Source organism: Equus przewalskii, chromosome 6, assembly GCF_037783145.1.
Source record: "Equus przewalskii isolate Varuska chromosome 6, EquPr2, whole genome shotgun sequence".
Lineage (NCBI taxonomy): Eukaryota > Metazoa > Chordata > Mammalia > Perissodactyla > Equidae > Equus > Equus przewalskii.
In genome coordinates this window covers 45,441,489-45,460,642 of record NC_091836.1, presented here as the reverse complement: position 1 = coordinate 45,460,642, position 19,154 = coordinate 45,441,489, and the positions used below count along the sequence as shown (strand labels likewise).

The window sequence follows — 19,154 nt, the reverse complement described above, 5'->3', positions numbered from 1 at the left end:
GCTCGCGCCCGCGGTGATTGGCGGGCAACAGTGGGGCGGGGATAAAGCCGGCTCTTTGAGATGTGACTGGCTGACTTGGCCTAGGGGGCGGGGTGAGTGAAGACTCGGCTGGGGATTGGTGGGAGAGGAGCGGAAGTCGGTCGCCGGCGCGGTTGGGGCGGGTGTGAAGACAGAGGAGGAGCGTTCGCGCCCTCGGCGTCTGTCTGCAGGTGAGCGTTGCCTGTGCTGCTGTGAGGGGCTCTGGAGTCGTGAACGTTTGACTTTTCTGAGGGGAGACGGGGCGGGGGCCACGCGGCGCGCTCGGGCCGGGGCTCTGGTTCGAGTCATGCTCTCGCCTCGCGAGGGCCGCGCGGGGGGAGTTCTCTGGGAGCGCGCCGCGGACAGGGTGTGAGGGCCGCTGGGGGGACGGGGACCGCGGACGGGATGTGAGGGCCACCGGGGGGCCGGGGCCGCGGGGGGATGGGGGCCCCGGACAGGGCGCGAGGGCCGCGGGGGGACGGGGGCCGCGGACGGGGCGCCGGGCTCGGGGCGCGCTGGTCTGCCCGGTGCTCCGGAGGGGCGTGCTGTGAGCAAGCCTGTCCCTGCCCGCGCCCCGCGCTCACAGCCCGGGCGCAGAGCCGCGGAGCCCGCTGTCCCGTCCCGTCGCTCCGGCTCTGCCCGAAGCCCTGGACTGCCGGCGGCGCCCGGCCCCGGAGCGGGAGCCTGAACCTGAACTGCCGGCCTCCGCGGGGCCTCGGGCCTCTCATGCTCGGCTTTGTTTGGATCTAATTTCACGTGGTTAAAAAAACTTATTTTATGGTTCAAAAAATTGAAAGTTTTTCTCCCCTTTGAAACGATCTGGCTGCAAGAAAATCCGCATTTATGGTCGGCTGCGATTTCTTGGCAATCGTTGGGCATACTTGGGAATTTGGGGGACTGGAGGAAATCTCATTTTTGTCTCGTTTCCTGGTGTGGCTCCGTTGTTGTGAACGCCAGATTTAATGGTGGTTGAAGCTGTCGCGATGTCATGTTCTGCAGACGTTTAATTAAACCTTTATTCACTGACTCGGTGGTGTTCTTTTTGCATGTGAACCTTTTCCCTCTTGTTCCCGGCTTCAGCCGTTGCATTGCCCCTGAGACGCTCGTCAGCCCCAAGCGCTGGCTCTGCCGTGCCCATGAAGACAGCGGCCTGTCCCTAAGGCCTCCTCCCTGCAGCTGGCGAGTCACCTGCAGTCGTAAAGCAGATCGTGTCACTATGCTGCTTAAACCCGCACGGGCTGGTCCTACCTGGAGTGAAACCCAAGATCTTTCCTGTGGTGGAGGAGCCCTGTACCGCGGCCTCCACTGATCCCTCTGGCCTCGTCCGCTGGTCTCCCTCTGGTCACAGCTCTCCAGCCCTGCTGGCTTCACGCCCGCGTTTTGTTGCGCGGATCTTGTTCCCGCTGCAAGGCTTTGCACTGCTCTCCCTCTGCCCGGAGTCTCTTTCCTTCAGACGGTTGCGTGGTCATCTCGTTCTCGTCGTTGGTGGTTCAGCTCACGTGCCTCTCAGAGAGGTCTTCCTGGACCACCCTAGGGGGGAGCAGCCCCTCCTCCGCCACCTCACCCCGCTCTGTGGCCCATTGCACCTGTCAGCACCTGTGGGTTGAACTGTGCTTATGCTCTCTCCTCGTCCCTCAGGGGATGGAAAGCTGATTGAGGGCAGAGAGCTCACCTGGCTCACGCTGACCCCTCCGCATGTTTCCAGAGCTTAGCGCAGAGCCTCGAACATAAGGAGTCTTCAGGAGATGGTGTGTGTGTATGTGTGTATGTGTGTGTGTGAGAGAGAGAGAGAGGAAGGGTGTCACTGAGCTAACGTCTGCACCGGTCTTCCTCTGTTTTATGTGGGACGCCACAGCTTGGCTAGACACACGGTGCTAGGTCTGTGCCCGGGACCCAAACCTGCGAACCCTGGGCCGCTGAAGCAGAGTGCAAACTTAACCACTGTGCCACTGGGCCGGCCCCCAGGAGATTTTTCTTAAAAAGAATAGTCCATCTAAAGTGTTTAGCATAGTGTCTGGAATGTGAAAAGCGCTCAGTAAACATGAGTCATTAGTAGTACGTGGTAAGGAGGAGAGAAGTCTCCGTTCTTAGGTGCTGCTACAGGTGTGCACACGTTCAAAGAAGTGTAAGAAATGCTGTAACAGTGTAGGTTTTTACCCCCTGCTGGCTGAAGAAGTAAGTCTTCTTGAAAGGCCTGCCACACCCCTGCCTCACACCCATTCCTCTCCTGTTTCCCTCAAGTGTGACTACAGCCCTGGACGTGGTGTTTATTTTTCTGTGCGTGTTGGTGCATCTTTAGGTGCACGTGTCTTTAAACAATATACGGTATTGTATATCGTGTTCTACAATTTCACATAAGTGATCTGTATAAAAAAGCGTCGCCATAGCAGGCCCGAGACTGTATGCTTAGAATGGCCCCTGCTAGGTTGGCCCTTGGCTGGTGTCTGGGAACCTGGACTTCAGGAGGGCGCCTGCCAGTCCCTAAATGAGAAGAGTAGCTCTCGGGCCTGAGCTGTTGGTACACGATGTGGTTGATGGTGAACACTGCTTTCCTTCTGGAGGCGGGGAACTTGCTTCTCACCCGGCCCTGAGAGATGCCCGGGGCACCCAGTGACTAAGGAGCTCCCCGGAAGCCGCCGTTTCACACATGTTGTCACAGCTCTGCCGTGGGAGCCGAGCACGCCCTCTGTGACCCACAAGGAGAGCACTGTGGGAGGCTTGTGCCTGGTCTCCCCGGGCTGCTTTGTGCTGTGTCCTTCTCTGTAAGGAATCACGCTGTGCGTCCAACTGTCTGCTGACTCCTGCGAGTCTTCCTGGGGAGTCACCGAAGCTGGGAGGTCTTGCAGCCCCCCGACCCAGTATCCTACTGAATATATCCTGACAGGGCTAGAGCTGGTGAGGCAAGTGAGGCGCAGAATGTCAGGAGGCGCCCACGCTCAGGGCAGTGTGAGTGCCAGCCTCTACCTGCCTGGCCCCGAGGATGCGCGCCTCCAAAAATTGCCACTCTGGACGCCTCGTGTACCCCCCTCTAGGCCCAGCCCCACCTCTGAAACAGCGGCCACCACACTACTTTTGAGGTGCATCTCTGCTGACACGTGTGTAGCTCAAATCTGTTTCCGCTCACTGCTGGATCGCTGTGTTGTCTTACGTGGCGGGCATTAGCCACGTGTGGCTGCTGGGATTTCAGCTGGTCACAATTCCGTAAAGCGATCAGTTCACCTCCCCAGTCACACTTAGCCCGACTGCACCGTTTAATAGGCCCCTGTGGCTGGTGGTGCCGCCTTGGACGGTGTATATCGGGGACACTTCCACCTTCACGAGAGGTTTTGTTGGAGGGTGCTGACATATCTGTTCACCTCTTGCTTGATGTTTAGGTTGTTTCGGGTTTTCTGCTCTCGTGGACAGTGCTGTGGTGCTGGTTGTTGTGTGCGTCTCCTTGGGCACATGCGAGCTTCCCTGGGATCCGCGCTGAGGGTGTGTGGCTGGGTCGTGGGAGTGTTCACCTTTGCTAGATGTTGCCAGTTGGTTCTTAAAAGGATCATCCCACTTCTCATTCCCACCAGCAGTGTTGCTGTTGCTCGGTGTCCTTATTGGCACTTGGCATTGTCCGACTGTCCCATTTTTGTCTTTCTGGTGGGTGTAAACTAGTGGTTTCTGTTTGCGTTGCCCTGATTACTAGTGAGGCTGAGTTGTTTTCCTCTGTTCGTTGACCATTTGCCTTTCTTCTCTGAATTGTCTGTTTATATCTTTGCCTATTTTCCTGCTGGATTGTCTTGATCATATTGAGTGCAGAAGTTCTTCTCACATCTGAGGCCTGTTCATGTGTATGGTGTCTGTTGAGATTCAGAATTTATTATTATTATCGTTATTATTTTAATATCATTAGATGATCAGTCTACTTCTAGTTTGTGTTTTTTGTGCCTTACTTAAGAAATCTTACCCTGAGGTCAATAAGATATCCTACTGTGTTTTCTTCTGTAACTTTTACTTTTAATATTTAGCTTTTTAAAAAACAGACCTGGAATTTAGTTTTGTTTGTTATATGAGGTAAGACTGATTTGATTTTTCCACACAGATAACCACTTGTCCCAGTTCCATTTATTGAGTAGTTCGGTAGTTTTCAAAATGTGATCCCCTGAGAATCCCCAAGACCCTTTCAGGAGATCCGTGAGATAAACTGTGTTCATAATAATTCTGAGGCATTATTTGTTTCTCATTCACATTGTCAGTACAAAAGCAATGGTGGGTAAAACTGCTGGTGCTTTAGGCAGGAATCAATGCAGTGTCTCCAAACAGAAGTAGTAGATGTCCTTGTGCCCTCATCACCACACACTCAGTGTAAAACAGGCATGTTTCACCTGAGCGTGCCCTGGAAGAGGCTGTGGGCGGTGGTAGCTGTGCTAGAGCTTAGCCCTGGAGGAGGCCTAACGCTCTGCGCGGTGCGATGAGAAGTTTGCGGAGGACACGTCTGCTGAGTGCTGGTGGAGGGTGGAGGGCAGGGCATGCGCTTACTGCCACAGCTATTGAATTGAGGTGGAACTGGCGACTTTTTCATGGAATGCCGTTTTTACGTTAAAGAATGACAGACTGTGCTTATTCAGATTAGGATGTTTGGCAGATATTTTCTCAGAAATGAAGGAAGTGAGCTGATCACTTCGAGGACAACTGATTTTTTGTTGCCAATGATAAAATTTGAACTGTCAGAACTTAGACATTGGGGCCGGCCCAGTGGTGCAGTGAGTTCGCACGTTCTGCTTTGGTGGCCCGGGGTTCACCGATTTGGATCCGGGGTGTGGACATGGCATCGCTTGGCAAGCCATGCTGTGGGAGGCGTCCCACATATAAAGTGGAGGAAGATGGGCACAGATGTTAGCTCAGGGCCAGTCTTCCTCAGCAAAAAGAGGAGGATTGGCAGCAGATGTTAGGGCTGATCTTCCTCAACAAAAAACGACGACAACAAACTTAGACATTTGGGAAACTTTTATTCACCACCATGAACCTGACAGCTCATATTTAAAGATTTTTCTGATGAGATCAGTGGTGATATGAACAAATAAGATTTTAAAAATATTGTATGGTGAAATGTAGTAACTAAATAGATCAGTAGCTTCCAAAAGACCAATGCATGATGTTACAAAATCCTGCATGGGTAAAAGATCAGTTAAAATTGTGAGGTAGAAGGGGCCGGCCCCGTGGTGCAGTGGTTAAGTTCACACGTTTTGCTTCAGTGGCCCGGGGATCAAGGCCTGGTTCCCGGGTGTGGACATGGCACCGCTTGTCAAGCCCTGCTGTGGCGGGCGTCCCACAATATAAAGTGGAGGAAGATGAGCATGGATGTTAGCTCAGGGCCAGTCTTCCTCAGCAAGAAAAAAAAGAGGATTGGCAGCAGATGTTAGCTCAGGGCTAACCTTCCAAAAAAAGAAAAGAAAGACAATTGTGAGGTAGACCAATGGGTTTCGATGTAACAGAGTGTGGAAAGCTCCTTCACACAGTTTCATATTTCACCTTGTGACTAACTTTAACATAGCACCACTTGTTGAGTCATGGTGTAGTAACAAAGTAGAATATCCCCAATTAGTTGAAAAGGTTATAACCTCCTCTCTTTTCCAACTGTGTATCTGTGTGAGGCTGGATTTTCTTCATACACTTCAACAAAACAGCGCAGTGCAGCAGACTGACTACAGAAGCTGGTGTGAGAAGCCAGCTGTCTTCCATTAAGCCAGACAGCAGGAGCCTTACAAAATGTAAAACGATGCCATTCTTTTCACTACCTTGTTTTTAAAAAAAGGTAGTTAATTTCCGTAAGATAGGTTATGTTAACATTTGATTTATTAGCTAATTTAAATTAGTTAAATATTTTCTTAAATTTGTCAGTTTTAATTTCCAATTCAGTAAGTATAAATAGATATAATTCCTTTCTTTCCCCATAAACAATAGATCTTTAGAGTCCTCATTAACTTTTTTAAAAGATTTAGGTTTTTTTAGAGCAGTTTTAGGTTTACAGCAAAATTGAGAATAAGGTACACAGATTTCCCATAAATCCCCTCCCCCCCACGCATAGCCTCCCGCACCATCAACATCTTGCCAGAGTGGCACGTTTGGTGCAGCGATGGACCCACACGATGCGTCGTGATCCCGCAGAGTCCGTAGCTGATGTGAGGGCTCACCCCCGGTGTTGTGCGTTCCACAGGTTTGGACAAATGAATGACACGTGTCCATTATTATAGTAGCACGCAGAGTGTTTTCACTGCCCCCCAACCCTCTGTGCTCTGCCTAGCCCTGCCCCTCATTAATTCTTAGGGGGGTAAAAGGATCCCAAGACCAAACAATTTGAGATCCTCTGGATTAACCCATCCTTTCCCTGGGGATTTGTAACCCCTGTCGAGAGCAAGTTCCCATCTAGTCACAGGTCTCTTCCGTGGGCCTGCCTGTCCCTTCCCATGCTGACAGCACGTTGTCTTAAATGTTACCACCCTCTCACCAGTCTTGGCAAGGCGATTCCACCACCTTATTCTTTCTCCTTCCGGTTGTGTTAGTTATTCTTGGCCTTTGTTCTTCCACAGAAAGTAGGACACACACATAATTTTTTCTATTACAAAGGTAATATGTTTAATGGAAAAAATTTAAAAAATACGGAGTTGCAAGAAAGTAAAAATTACCCACTACAGATGAACGGTCAGTATGCTGGTGTACAGTTTTATATTCTGCATGGTAGATGTCTATACACATAAGTGTATATATATGTGCGCACACATACACAGTTTTATATATGTATACACACACTTTTTGCTTATACTTGATAAACATATATATATGTATATGACAAAACAAAACAAAACTTGGGTCATACTTTGTCTCTTATATCCAGCTTTTTATTCGAAGTCTTACTATGAATAGATTTCCACGTCACTTAATGTTCTCTGCATCATCGTTTCTAGTGGCTGCATGGCATTCCGTTTTTATGGATGTGTATTATTTGTGCAAGGATTTTCTGTGCTGAGACTTCAGATCATTCCTTGTGTTCCACTCTCAGACGCCTGACTGCCCCAGATTTCCGTGCTGCTGTCTTCGTGCGCATGCGTGGTTCTTTGGGTCTGCGTCCTGGGAGAGGCCTGGCTGGCTTAGAGTGAGGCCTTCAGTTGTGAGAAGCTGGGACCACTCGGACAGAGGTGGAGGGTTGTGGAGGACGGTGGACAGGACGGATGGAAAAGAGTGACAGTTTCAGGGGTTTGGGTGGAGGAGAGTCCCAGTGAAGTGAGAAGTGATCTCGATGGGGGAGGAGGAGCCAGCAGGGCCATCCTCAAAGCTGGTTGCCATGACTGCATGTGTGAAAGGCTGAGAGAGCAGCAGAACGAGCGAGCGTGGGATGTGTGAGGTGAGGGCTAGCCCCGGCCCCCCGGCCCCTGGGCCTTCCCAGGAGCTTGTGGGAGAGAGCCGGCCCCCCGGCCCCTGGGCCTTCCCAGGAGCTTGTGGGAGAGAGCCGAGGCCTGTGCTTGCAGTCCTCCAGGGATCTGAAGAGTCCTCTGTATTAAGGTCCTCCCTCTGCTGGGCTCCCGCAGGCCTTCTCTGGACAGTCTCATCCCAGGTGCCAGGGTCCTCCAGGGCATGGTGTGGTTTGTGGGCGTCCCTTCTGATGCAGGGAGCCTCCCTTCTTGGGTGCCATGCAGGGCTGGCGAGCGGCGATGGCACGTGGGCAGCTGCAGCCCAGCGCAGACAGCCCTAGAAGCAGCCCTGGGTTCAGAAGGCCACGCTGGAGGCCTGTCCGCTCGCTCCTGTTAGCTGATGGATGCACATGCATCCCCTGACTGTTCTGGGCATCAGCTTCTGCAGCTGTAAAAGGGGGCTCCATAAAACCTGCCTCTCTGGGCCGTGGAAGGGATTGAATTGGCAGCATAAGGAAAGCATCTCCAGGGTGTGCGGACGGCTTAGTAATCTTATTTGAGAAAATAATTTAATTTCATTTGTTAATCATTTAATTAATAGTCCCACTTCAGTTTCCTCATCTGATAAATAGGGATTATAATACATACCTTGTGATCATTAAATGAGGTGAAATGTAGGAAAGAGCTCTGAAATGGTAAATCTCAACATAAATGTTACTGTTCCTGGGCACGTGCGGGTGGTTGCCCCAGGTGTGGACAGGCACCACTAACAACCGCCTGTGGGTCGGAGGTGGTCTGGCCCAGCAGAGTAAGCCGTGTGTGTGGTGGAGAAGGGTATGTGTTAGGCAGCATCAAGGGCCCGAAGGCGAGAGAACGGCCGAGTTGTAGCCTCTCAGCTCATGCCAAGATTAGATTTCAGAATCGGTGTGAGGTCAAAATCACATATATTTACATTGAACTACCCTTATAGCCCCTGGACTTGCTCACAGAGCATCTCTCAGGAAGTCCAGTAGAACCAGTTCCTCTCCCAGATCAGGAGCAGGTTGCCTTTTCTCGGGTTGGGCACTGCAGTTTCAGGTCCACGCTGAACGAGAGCCTTAGCATCACACAGTGAGAGACCGTGGGGACTGAGACCAGCTGAGGGAACAACCGAATCACAACGCCAGCATTCTCAGCTCTCATCTCAGGCTCAATTCAACTCTCCATCCTTTAACAAATATTTATGATCAGCTGCTGTGTGCCAAACGCTGTGCTAGACAGTGGGGAACAGCAGTGAACAAACAGACCATCTACGTTACCTTCTAGTGGTGGGGGCAGACAGTAGAAAAAAGATGGTTTGTGAGATGGGAGTACTGTGGGAGACAAACAAAGCAAGAGGGGTCAGGGGGCAGGAAGTTCTGGAGTGGCCCACTGCAGTTTCAGTGGGGCAGGGGGGAAGGCCTGCTGAGAGGCTCTGATTTTCAGAAGCCCTGCAGGAGAATAAGGAGCCCTGTGGAACAGCCAGTGCAAAGGCCCTGAGGCAGGCAGGAGGGGTCTACATGTTTATGGACAGTGAGGAGCCTAGTGTGGCTGGAGTGGAGGGAAGGAGGAGAGCTTTGGGGATGAGATCTGATGCTGTAGGGCCTTGTGGACCCTTGTGCTGACCTTGGTCTTTCATCTGGGCAAGAGAGGAGGCTGTTGGAGAGTTTTGAGCTGAAGAGACACAAAATATGCTCACCAAGATCACTCTGGTTTCTGTGTTGAGAAAAGCCTGAGAAGGGACAAGGGAGTTAGTTAGAGGACTATTGCAGCAGTCCTGGTGAGAGACTGGTGGCTTGAACCAAGGTGGTGAGAACTAGTTAATTCTGGATGTTGTGAAGTTAGAGCCACCACTGAGTTTGCTCCAGGTTAGAGGAGGGATGAAACAAGGGGAGGAGTCTCGGCATGGCATGGACTCAGTGGGGAGGCCTGTGGGAGGAGCTGGGTGGGGGGTCAGGAGCAGCGTTTAGGATGGGTTAGGTTTGAGGTCCTGCCAGACACAGACACCCAGGGCATGTGGAGGAGGAGGTCGTTGGGTGTGTATGGACCTGGAGCCCGAGGTAGAAGTTCGGGGTGAAGCTCTCTGTTTGGGAGTCGTCAGCGGATAGACAGTATTTAAAACCACCAGATGGCACGAGATCTCAGGGAGTGAGAGCAGGGAGGGAAAAGGTCCAAGGCTGGGCCCCTGGGCCCACCGACATGCAGGGGTCAGATGAGAAGGAGCCTACCAGGGACTGGGAAGGAGTGACTGGGGAGGTGGGAGGATAAATGGGAGGGTGGCCTCCTGGACACAGGTGTTGAACGCAGAGGGCTCGGGAGAGGTGCCTGCCCCGTGAGTTGCCATTGTGCGTTCTGAACAGGGGCAGTTAGAGCTGAGAATGTGAAGTCCACGTGATGCAGTTCCACTGTGTTGTCGTGTTTGAAAACGTACCATTCCAGCAGCCCGCGGGAGTCGAGGAAAGGCGGTTAGAATCAGACCAGCCGGGTGGGAAGCTCCTGTGCTCTGCTCTAGTCCAGCCTGCAGACAGGTGTCCGGGCCAAGCAGGGCTTCTGAGACCCAACATGGCACAGTGGCCTGGGCCCGGGGGGCCTGGGTGTGCATCCAGGCGCTGTAAGCCTCAGTTTGCCCGTCTGTAAATGGGAGCTCTGATAACTTCCACCCTAGTGTCTGTGGATTCGCAGAGAGAGTGCCCCTGAATTGCTCAGCTAGGCCCAGGAACCTCCGAGTCCCTGAACCATTAGTGACCTGTGACTCGCCAGGCTCTGCTGCAGCTTCTCTCCACTTGGGTGCAGGTACCTCTCCATGCCAGAGCTCGGGGTGCCCTGCACGGGTCCACTCACCCGTGCCTCACCCAGAATGAGTCACACCACTCGTCATTCCAAGAAATCTTAATTTCTTTATTGTTTGATTTTTTTGACTCAACAATTTTTTTAAACTTTTTGTTTTTTTCTGAAACGTTCTTGTTGTTATGAGCCTTTTGTTTTGTTCTCGTTAAATGCACTCGACCCAAAATTGGTTTGGCATATCGAAAAGGAGACCAAGGAGGGACTTGGGGAGTGGGGGCGGGGAGGCCCGAATGGACAGAGAAATCAAGGGTGAGAGAAGAGGAACACAGAGACGGCGAGGAAGACACAGGGAAGGAGGTGGAGACACAGAGAGAAAGGAGGGCCAGGGAAACCAAAACCAAAATCAAAACCAAACCCAGAGAAAAAGAACTAACCAGGTTTAAAAGCAAATGAATTCAGGAGCCCAAGGAAGGGAACAGGAGAGGAAACCAAGACCCTTCCTTCTCTATACCGGCCCAGCTGGGTTGGGGGTGTCAAGGCACCAGGTCTGGTTGGGGTGGGGAACACCTGGGCTCTTAAGGTGGCTTTGTGTGGGACTGCAGTGGTGTCCAGCCCCACCAGGTGACCCTGCCACGCAGCTCTGAGGCCTGGGAATCCACCTTGGTGATTCCGGCTGGAATGGGAACCAAGGGACCCTCTCTCCCCTTGATTGTCAGGTCTGGAGAGATCAAACGAGAGCTGGGCAGGGGAGAGGGAGCAGGGCTCCATGCATGCCTCCAGTCCCTTGGGAACTCTCCTACTCCTCCCCCCCAAACCCTTTCTGCCAGCCCTCTCACTGGTGTCAGAGGCAGCCTCCTCCGGCTCTAGCTGGGCTCCTGCCTGGGTCAGGCCAACTCCTCTCATCTCCTGCCGGCCGCCCCTCCCCACGGTGGAGCTTCTGGCCTAGCGAAGCCTAGGAAGCACACGGAGCTGTCTCCTGCTCTCCTCACAGAGCCGCCTGGGCAAGACCGTCCCCATGCTTACTTCTCATTCCTGTCCTGACTCACTTGTGGTCTTCTGGTGAAAGAGTTAAACCTTCCTACCAGAAAAAACCAGAGATGGAACCCAACCCTGCCTTCTCCACACACCTGTCCCCCTATGCAGGACAAACCACCATCTTTGGTCTGACCCCTTCTCCCCTAACTGATGGGGACAAACCAGCCCCAGCTCCCCAGGAGAAGGGAGGGGCTTTCTAGCAGCAAAAAGGGTCCCTCCAGCCACCTACCTTTCCCCCAGTTCCTCCCTAGAGCCCCTCTCCCTTAACCCAAAGAAGTTCATGGCAGCAGCAGACTTGAGACCCGAAGATGTTTGGAAACTCATGGCACTTGTGAGAAAAGAGGAAAGAGCGGAAGAGACAAGGAGGGCTCAGACCCAGCCCTGGGAAATGGCAATGACAGGCGGGGCTAGTGTGGCAATGGGACTGTGCTACCTCCAAAGAGCTGGGGGTACTGGGAAGGCCAGGCTGAGAGGGTGGGGAGGCCCAGGGGAGGTGCTCAGGAGACTGCCCAAGCCTGGAGCCTCCAGGGTCTGCAGGTTTGGGGCGGAGCCCCCAGAACGTGGGTGTCTTGACCGCAGGCCTGTATCTGGCTTTGCCTCCCTTGTGGGAGGGTGTAGGGTGGGGAAGGTGGTCTCTCACCTTTGCTCTCCTGCCCCAAGAGAAGACCATCTCACCACTCCCAGCCCCTCTCCTCAGTCATACCCACCACCATTGAACCCTGCCGCCCTCATCCTCCTCCCCCATCAACCTCTCTAGGTGGGAAACCAGCCCCTTCATCCCTAGCCCAGAGTCCCCAGGAGCAATATACAAGAAGCAGGAACTCAAAGGGACAGCACAGCCATCTTGGCAAAAGCATCTTTGGGTGTGAGGGTGCCTCCCCCGGGCCAGTGGGGAGGGGACGGAGACAGGTCCCGGTCCTGGGGCAGGCAGTGAGGTACACGCCCCAGGAGGGCTCACTGATGCCAGGAGCAGGAGGCGACAGACGGGTGCCGGGAAGGAAACGGGTTCTTTGTTTCGCTGTTGCTTCTAGATTTTGTTTTCCGTCTCTGGATTGTAAAAAGCTGCTCTGGCGGCCCGCCCACCCCGGCTGGGGATGCACATGTACACAGAGAAGTCCTGGCTGCCAGGCCCGGCGGCGCCGCTCTGCTCCGGAGAAAGCCCGGGCTGGCTGGGCCGCAGGCTCCCGGTGGCTTCAAGTGATGAGATTTTCTTTTTTTCTTTTTTTTTGTCTTTTTTTTTTTTCTTTTCCATTTCGTTGAAATATTTACAGCAATGGGGGAGGAGGAGGAGGAGAGAGGAAGGGGTAAGAGGGCCCCCTAGGGAAAGATCCAAGCCCAGGACCCACTCCCCAGGGAGATCCAGACCCAAAATCTGCTCCCCAGATAGCCGAGCCCACAGGACTGGGAACTGCCCAGATATGGCCACCCCTGTGGGCTGGGGGCCCTGCGGGGAGTTGTGCTTCATCAGGAGTCACCCCAAGGGAGGGGGTCATTGGGTGCACTTGAGGGCTGAGGGGGCAGGCTTGCTGGGGAGGCAGGGCAAAGAGCAGAAGAAAGGAGCTTCAGAGAATGTTCCACCTTTAAACCACCAGCCACAACTGCCCATTCTGCTCACCCTGGGGCTTTCTGCCAGGCCAGAGGCCACAGTCTCCAGAGAGCAGGGAGCTATAGTGCAGGAGGAACCTGTCCATCTGTCCTTCTGCTCCCACTGCTCCCTCTGGGTGCAGCTGGCAGCATTTCTGGCTACAGAGAGGAGCAGCTGACAGGTTCCATCCAGCAGGGCCTTTGGCCCAGGGAAACCAAAGCCCTCATTTCCCTCCAGGGGGTAGGAAGAGTAGGGGGAAGGGGGAGTTAAGAGTGGGCTGCACCCTTCCAATTTCTCCTTCCTCACTCCCCTGGGGACCTCTTGGCTCCTCCTCACTCTACTTCCCCCAAATCGAGCTGGTGCGCATGGCTGGTGGGAAACCCTGTCTGTGAACCTTGCACCTCAGGCCCCCATGGCAGAGTCCCCGAGGGGCCTGGAGGGCCCACGGCTGAGGGGCGCCTGGAGAGAGTGGCCCACCAGCCACTGCCTCCATCAGTCTCCCTCTCCCACCAGAGCCCGGCCCAGGGTTCCCTCCCTGGCCTGGGCCACCAGCCCCTGGTCCGTGAGGTCCCTCAGAGACTGGTGACCAGCTGCATCTGCCCATCCCCATCGGGTCCTGGCCCCTCGAGACCTGGGGGCGCCAGGTAACCCTCGTGGCTGGGCCGCCGCACCTGATAGTAGCCCTGCAGGGGGTTCCGGGCCACCAGGGCTGGTGGGCGCGAGGTGTAGTAGATTTCAGGGGGGCCAGGGGGCGCAGGTGGGGGTGGGGGCAGGGCCTCACTGGGCCCTTCGGGGCTGCTGTCCGGGTAGGTGGGCGAGTCCCGCAGGTTGGCCCCGCTGGCATAGAGGGAGTCCCGGCCCGGAGGGGAGGAGAGGGGCCGGCTGGTGGCCCCATCCTCCGCCGTGCAGCTCTCTGACTCATCCAGATCGCTCTGGTACAGCACCGACTGGGCCCGGGGCAGCAGCAGCGGCTCCTCCAGGGCTTTGTAGAGAAGTTCGATCTCTGCCCGGTCAGCACCCCCGGGCCCACCCGCCTCTTCCTCGCCACTGCCCCCCGGCGCTGGCGGCACAGGGGGCTCAGGTGGCGGAGGGCCCTTGGCGCCGCTGCCGCTGCCACGCAGGTTGTTGTGCACCAGCTCCGAGATGATCATCTTCTCGAAGGCAGCAGCGTCAGCCAGATTCCGGCCTCGGGGCGGCTCGGGGGCCCCGTCCCCTGGAGGGAAATCCCCGCTTCGCAAGGAGTAGCTGTTGTTGAAGTTGCCGTTGAGCGGCAGTGTGTCCATGCCGCAGGCTTCCCGGCCGCCCAGGGGGTGCTCTGCAGGCGGAATGGGTTGCTCAGGGGCGCCGGGCAGCGAGCCCCACCGATGTGAGGAGGGGGGCTGCTTTCCCCTCGCTTTCTGGGGGCTCACCCCTGACCCCAGGGACTGGGGGCTCCTCACTGGCAGTGGGGACACCAGCTCAGCAGCAAGTTAGTGGAAGCGGGTGTGGGGACTAGTTCCCCCAGAGTCCCCTCCCAGCTGGGGTACAGTCTCAGCTGTGTGAGGAACCCTGGGCGACCAGGTCCCTTTCCTGTGCTCGGACCCTTAGCCCCTGCATTCCCCACCTGAGGCCCAAACACACACCCTCCATCAGCTGCCAGGCCAGAGACAGTGGGGGGCACTCAGTTCTCTTCCCTAAGTGAGGCCATCTGAGGGCCCACTGTGGCTTTCCCCTCCCGGTCTTGGAAATGTCACCAGAAAGAGTCCTACTTACTGGGTTCCCGGTAGCTCCCTGCAGGTGCCGGCCAGGAGGAAAAAGAGAGAAGGTGAGAGTGGGCTTGGAACACCGAGTTCAGACCCCTCGGGACGCAGCCCCCTGCTCCCCGACCTGGGCTATCGCCCTCTCCCAGGTCCAGAGTTCTCACCTGGGGAGTTGAAGACTGGGGGCGAGGAGGGATTGAAGCCCACCGACTCGGCAATGAGGGTGTTGTAGGGGCTGGTGCCCCCACGGGGCTGCAGCACGGGATTGGTCAGCAGGTGGTTCCCCATGGTACCTGCCCAGGAGGTCAGAGGTCACAAGGCGGCCGAGAGACATGGGCCTGGGAGTCTCGAGGGCCTGAAGCCAGAGGGGAGGGACGCCGCCTCACCTCGGTTCAGGGTGGGGGTGCTGTTGATGTCTCCTGCCATGAAGGAGGACTCCGTCTGTTTCCTCACGGTGTCATTCCACATCCTCCGGATTCGGCTCTGGGGACACAGCCCAGAAGTGAGGGGGCCTTGCCGCCCACCCTCCAGGACCTCTCTGAGACCACTCACCTGGGGGAACCACCAGGGACCTGGTCCCAGTGCTGCCCCGCTTCTTGAGCTCTTGGGTCCAACACTCAGCCCCAGGGAGCCCTACCTGGTGCCCTGGCCCCAGCCCGGATACCTGGGTCCCCGTGTAGTAGCGGGTGTTGCTCCGCATGGCTGAGGTCTTGAGCGAGCCGTGCGCGCCCCCCGGTGGGGAGCGGATGCAGCAGTAGGAGTGCCGCAGGCACTTGCTGTACTCCTTGTGCACCTGGGGACGAGGACAGACAGTTGGCAGCAGGCGCCCACCTCTGACGTCAGGAGCCTTACTGCGTCCTGGCTCCCATCCTTCCTTCTCCACCCCTGCCGAGTTTCCCACCCACCCATCCATCCTCTCAACAGAGCTTTGCTGAGTATCCTCCATGTGCCAGTCGTGGCTGAGGCCCCAGGGGAGCCCAGACAATTCAGACGTGAAGCCCTGCTGTGGACAGACACATAACACAGACACAACATCAGTACGTGATGTGGACGTCTGATGGCGTCAGGCGCTGCGAAGAGAACTAGGGCCAAGAAAGGGGTTAGGCTGTGCTGTCGGGGTGGGGGGAGTTGTGATTTCAAATAGATCAGGGGAGGCCTCACTGAGAAGATAGTTCAGCAAAGACCTGAAAGAAATAAGGCAGTGGGCCCTGCTACCGTTGGGGAGAGGCAGGACACACATCCTAAGGAGGGTCCATGTCAGGTGTCGGAAAGAGCAGAGGAGAACGCGGCGGGAGGACGGAGGAGAGGAGCGGAGGGGGCCTGGGGGCTCCTGAAAGTATGTCGCTGTCACTCTGTGTGAGGTGGGGCTGTGCAAGGATGCTGCCTTTGACTGTGTGTCCTGGGGGCCATGTAAGGATGTCACTGTCCCTGGGTGTCTGATGGGGGCCAGAGGACAGCTGTGAGTAGAACAGGGATGCAGTCAGGCTTGCAGCCGGGACTCTTGTGATCGCTGCCTCCTTCACTCCCCACCTTAGCCTTACCCACCTCACTGCCCCCAGACCAACAAGGCTCTGACCAGCCCCCACTGCCTCAGGACAAAGTGTGCCCATGCCTTGCTCAGACTACCCTGCTGCAGTCCTGAGCCGCCCTCCTGTGTGCTCTCTCCACAGCCCTCTGCTTATCTCCTTCCTTTATTTTTTTTAAGACTCAGATTTTAACATATTTTATTTAAAAAGGAAACTTTCTGTCACCACGAAGCTCAGAGTTCATCCCATGACTTATTCAAGGGGAAGCGTGCCGTCTGGGTGGTGCTCAGAGTCCTCTGCCTCCTGGAGGGCCGCCACCACACCCTGCCCTGTGCTCTCCCTGCTCCCCAGTCCTTCCTTTCTCCTGCCTCAGGCCGCTGTGTCCTTTTCTTTTCCAGAACCCTCTTTGCCCCTGGCGGAATCCTCCCTGAGCCCGAGCCACACCCCCCTCACAGCAGACAAAGGCCCCACCCCACGCGCCTCAGCGCCTCACCTTCTTCTGTAAGGCGCAGTGAAAGACAAAGATGAAGACGCCCTGGAAGGCGTTGAAGGTGGTGAAGAGGTAGGCCATGACCACCGACTCCTTGTTGATGAAGAGGAGGCCAAAGGCCCAGGTGAGGCCCAGCAGGAAGAGCAGCGCGATGGCCCCTAGGGCCCAGGATCTGGGGGAAGGACAGGGACGTCAAGGCCCCTGCCACCTGAGACGCCTCCCCACGGCCCTGCTGCGGCCCTCTTCGGGCGGGCCTGCACGTGGCTGCAGACCCACCTGGGGAGAGGAGGCCTCGGGGGGATGGCTGCCGGGCTGCACTTCTGCCCAGCCTGGGCCGAGGGGCAGGCAGAGGTCGGGGTTCGGGGCTTTCAGAGTGGTAAGTCGTTCCCAGCTTCCTTCATCTTTTTGGCCATGTTTCCACCCTTAAACTATGTTTTGCTGCCTGTTTCTCTTTAAGTTGCCCATGATGGACTCACCTCTGGAACTCAAGCCTTGCTCTAAGCACTTATGTCCTCTAAAGCACAGGTTGGATGTGCTAATGCCCTGTTTTCTAATACTTGTTAAGGAGATACATAACAAGCACAATAAAACACTGTCTTTGTCCTTAAAATCACATAGTGTGACCCAAGAGGTGCGAGCCCCACGTTTTAGGAAGCCCTGGGAGAGGCCGGGCTGGTGTGGGCGACTCGGGGACAGGCGTGTGGGGAGGGGGCGCTCACTTAATGTTGTCAAGGCGGCTGGAGTCAGGCTTGAGCACGGACGAGCTCCGGATCATCTTGTGCAGGGTCACCATGAGGAACACCAGGTTCACCTGAAGGGACAAGGGGAGGCGCTGGGCCAGGGTCCCTCCACCTCTCAGTGCGAGCTCCCGGCCAAGTCTCAGCTTCAACCCCTCTTCTTCAGGGCCACCTCTGCTGGGGTACCTGCCCCCAGGTGCTAGCCCCTGGTCTAACCGGCTGGTAGTGTGGCTCCCCCTGCTGGGAGGACAGGGCACCGGCCCCACACAGAGCAGGGGCTCAAATCCCAGCTCCTGGATAGACGCCTCTGTGGAGCTCTGCAGACCCACGGGGTTCAAGGGCTCGGGAAGAATGGGGGTCTAGGGTCAAGGCTAACCGGGATGAAGGACAGGCGGAGTACTGTGGGCATACCACCTTTCCACTTACCACGATAACGAAGGAGACGGGCCCGATGAAGCTCCAGATGAAGTAATTGTCCACTCGGAGCCAGCAGCTGTAAAGGAAGTGGGCCGGGGTAGACGGGGGCGGCGGGTCTTCCCTCCAGCCCCAGGCACCCAGGGACTCTGGGGTTGAGGCCTCGGGGCTCCGGAGGAGGGAGCCCAGTGCCCCAAGGGTCCCGGTCTAGGAGTGCTGCTGAGCAGGAGGCAAGCAGGAGGAGGGAGACTCACGCCTTCTCGGTGCCATAGCTGCGGTAGTCAATGGCGGCCGCGATGCCCACCACCAGGGCCGGGAAGCAGTAGCCGCCCAGGTAGTAGTACTTGGTGCGGGAGTACTCGCTCTCGAACACCTCCACCAGCAGCAAGTAGAGGTGCACGCCCTCCAGGCAGAGCCAGGAGAAGGCGGCCAGGAAGAAGTAGTGCAGCAAGCCAGCGAAGATGGGGCAGGCGACCTGCGGGCGGGCCGGGCGGGCGCCACAGGTGAGGGGCTGCCCTGCTGGGGGCCCCTCCCATGGCCCCCAGCCCTCGCCACAGCCCACCTCATACTGAGTCTTGTCTATCCCGACCAGGAAGAGCAGCTCGGCCAGGAAGAGGTTGATGCATAGGTTCTTGTGGATGGTGTTGCGGTCCGTCTGTAGCCCCCGCAGGAAGCAGAAGGTGGAGATACAGATGGCTAGGCAGACCAGGGAGATGACGATGCCCACCCAGGTGATGACCGACAGCAGCAGCTCATTGATGCGGCCCTGGTACTGGGGGACAGGAGCAGGGGGCGCGCTCAGCACCTCTGGCCTCGTGCAGAGCCAGGCTCACCCTGGGCTCAGCCAGGTGCTGGCTGTGGGCAAGGCCATGAGCCATGAGCTCCGTGATACGGCTCATCCGGCCTTCTGCCCGCTCCCCCCGGCCAATCTGCCGGCCCCCCACCCCACTGCAGGTGGCGCGCTCACTTCCTCATGCTCTGGAAGGCTTGTGGAGAGTTGACAAAGGTGACACCAACTTGCTTCTCTAGAGTGCCTTGGGAGAAGGTGGGACCATGACCAGGGAGAACCAGATATATGGCCTCATGCCCCGGGCAAGATTGGTGGCCCCCCATGCCCATGAAGCTGGCTCCCTGGCACCGCCCATGCATCACGCTCTCGGCTGCCATGCAAAGCCGGGCCAGCACGCAGGCCCGCCCAGAGAGCGGAGCGCCGGCCAGCTTACGATCTCGCGGTGAGCCATGAGCACGGCAAAGTTGGTGAGGTGGCTGCAGGCACACGTGGTATGGGTCTTGTTGGACTCCACCAGGCGGCAACCCTGGGTCGACCAGTAGCCCAGCATGGAACGCTCCGAGTAGTTCCAGAAGGAGCAGTTAGCATTGAAGTGGTTCTTGGCCTGTTGTGTGATGGTGGCCAGTGGGTCAG

General features: G+C 56.3%; 1 protein-coding gene and 1 long non-coding RNA gene across 7 annotated transcripts in view; one reads left to right on the top strand and one right to left on the bottom strand.

Moving 5' to 3' along the window:
* The first annotated feature begins 72 nt into the window (after window positions 1-72).
* On the top strand, window positions 73-17,193 carry LOC139084117 (uncharacterized). Its single transcript, XR_011541427.1, has 2 exons — window positions 73-209; window positions 16,489-17,193. It is a non-coding gene; the product is annotated as an uncharacterized lncRNA (long non-coding RNA).
* The window catches only part of ADGRL1 (adhesion G protein-coupled receptor L1), a 38,332-nt gene continuing 31,624 nt past the window's right edge, over window positions 12,447-19,154 (bottom strand). For 5 of the 6 annotated variants that reach the window (XM_070625245.1, XM_070625243.1, XM_070625244.1 and 2 more), the window contains 11 exons: window positions 18,955-19,125; window positions 18,294-18,503; window positions 17,986-18,206; window positions 17,744-17,810; window positions 17,300-17,391; window positions 16,584-16,752; window positions 15,229-15,357; window positions 14,951-15,047; window positions 14,729-14,857; window positions 14,578-14,595; window positions 12,447-14,140 (listed from right to left, as the gene is read on the bottom strand). In XM_070625245.1, coding sequence (XP_070481346.1) covers window positions 13,398-14,140; window positions 14,578-14,595; window positions 14,729-14,857; window positions 14,951-15,047; window positions 15,229-15,357; window positions 16,584-16,752; window positions 17,300-17,391; window positions 17,744-17,810; window positions 17,986-18,206; window positions 18,294-18,503; window positions 18,955-19,125 — 2,046 coding nt within the window. In that variant the 3' untranslated portion in view covers window positions 12,447-13,397. The remainder of the gene's footprint in view (window positions 14,141-14,577; window positions 14,596-14,728; window positions 14,858-14,950; window positions 15,048-15,228; window positions 15,358-16,583; window positions 16,753-17,299; window positions 17,392-17,743; window positions 17,811-17,985; window positions 18,207-18,293; window positions 18,504-18,954; window positions 19,126-19,154) is intronic. The other variant, XM_070625247.1, reaches the window with a different exon arrangement.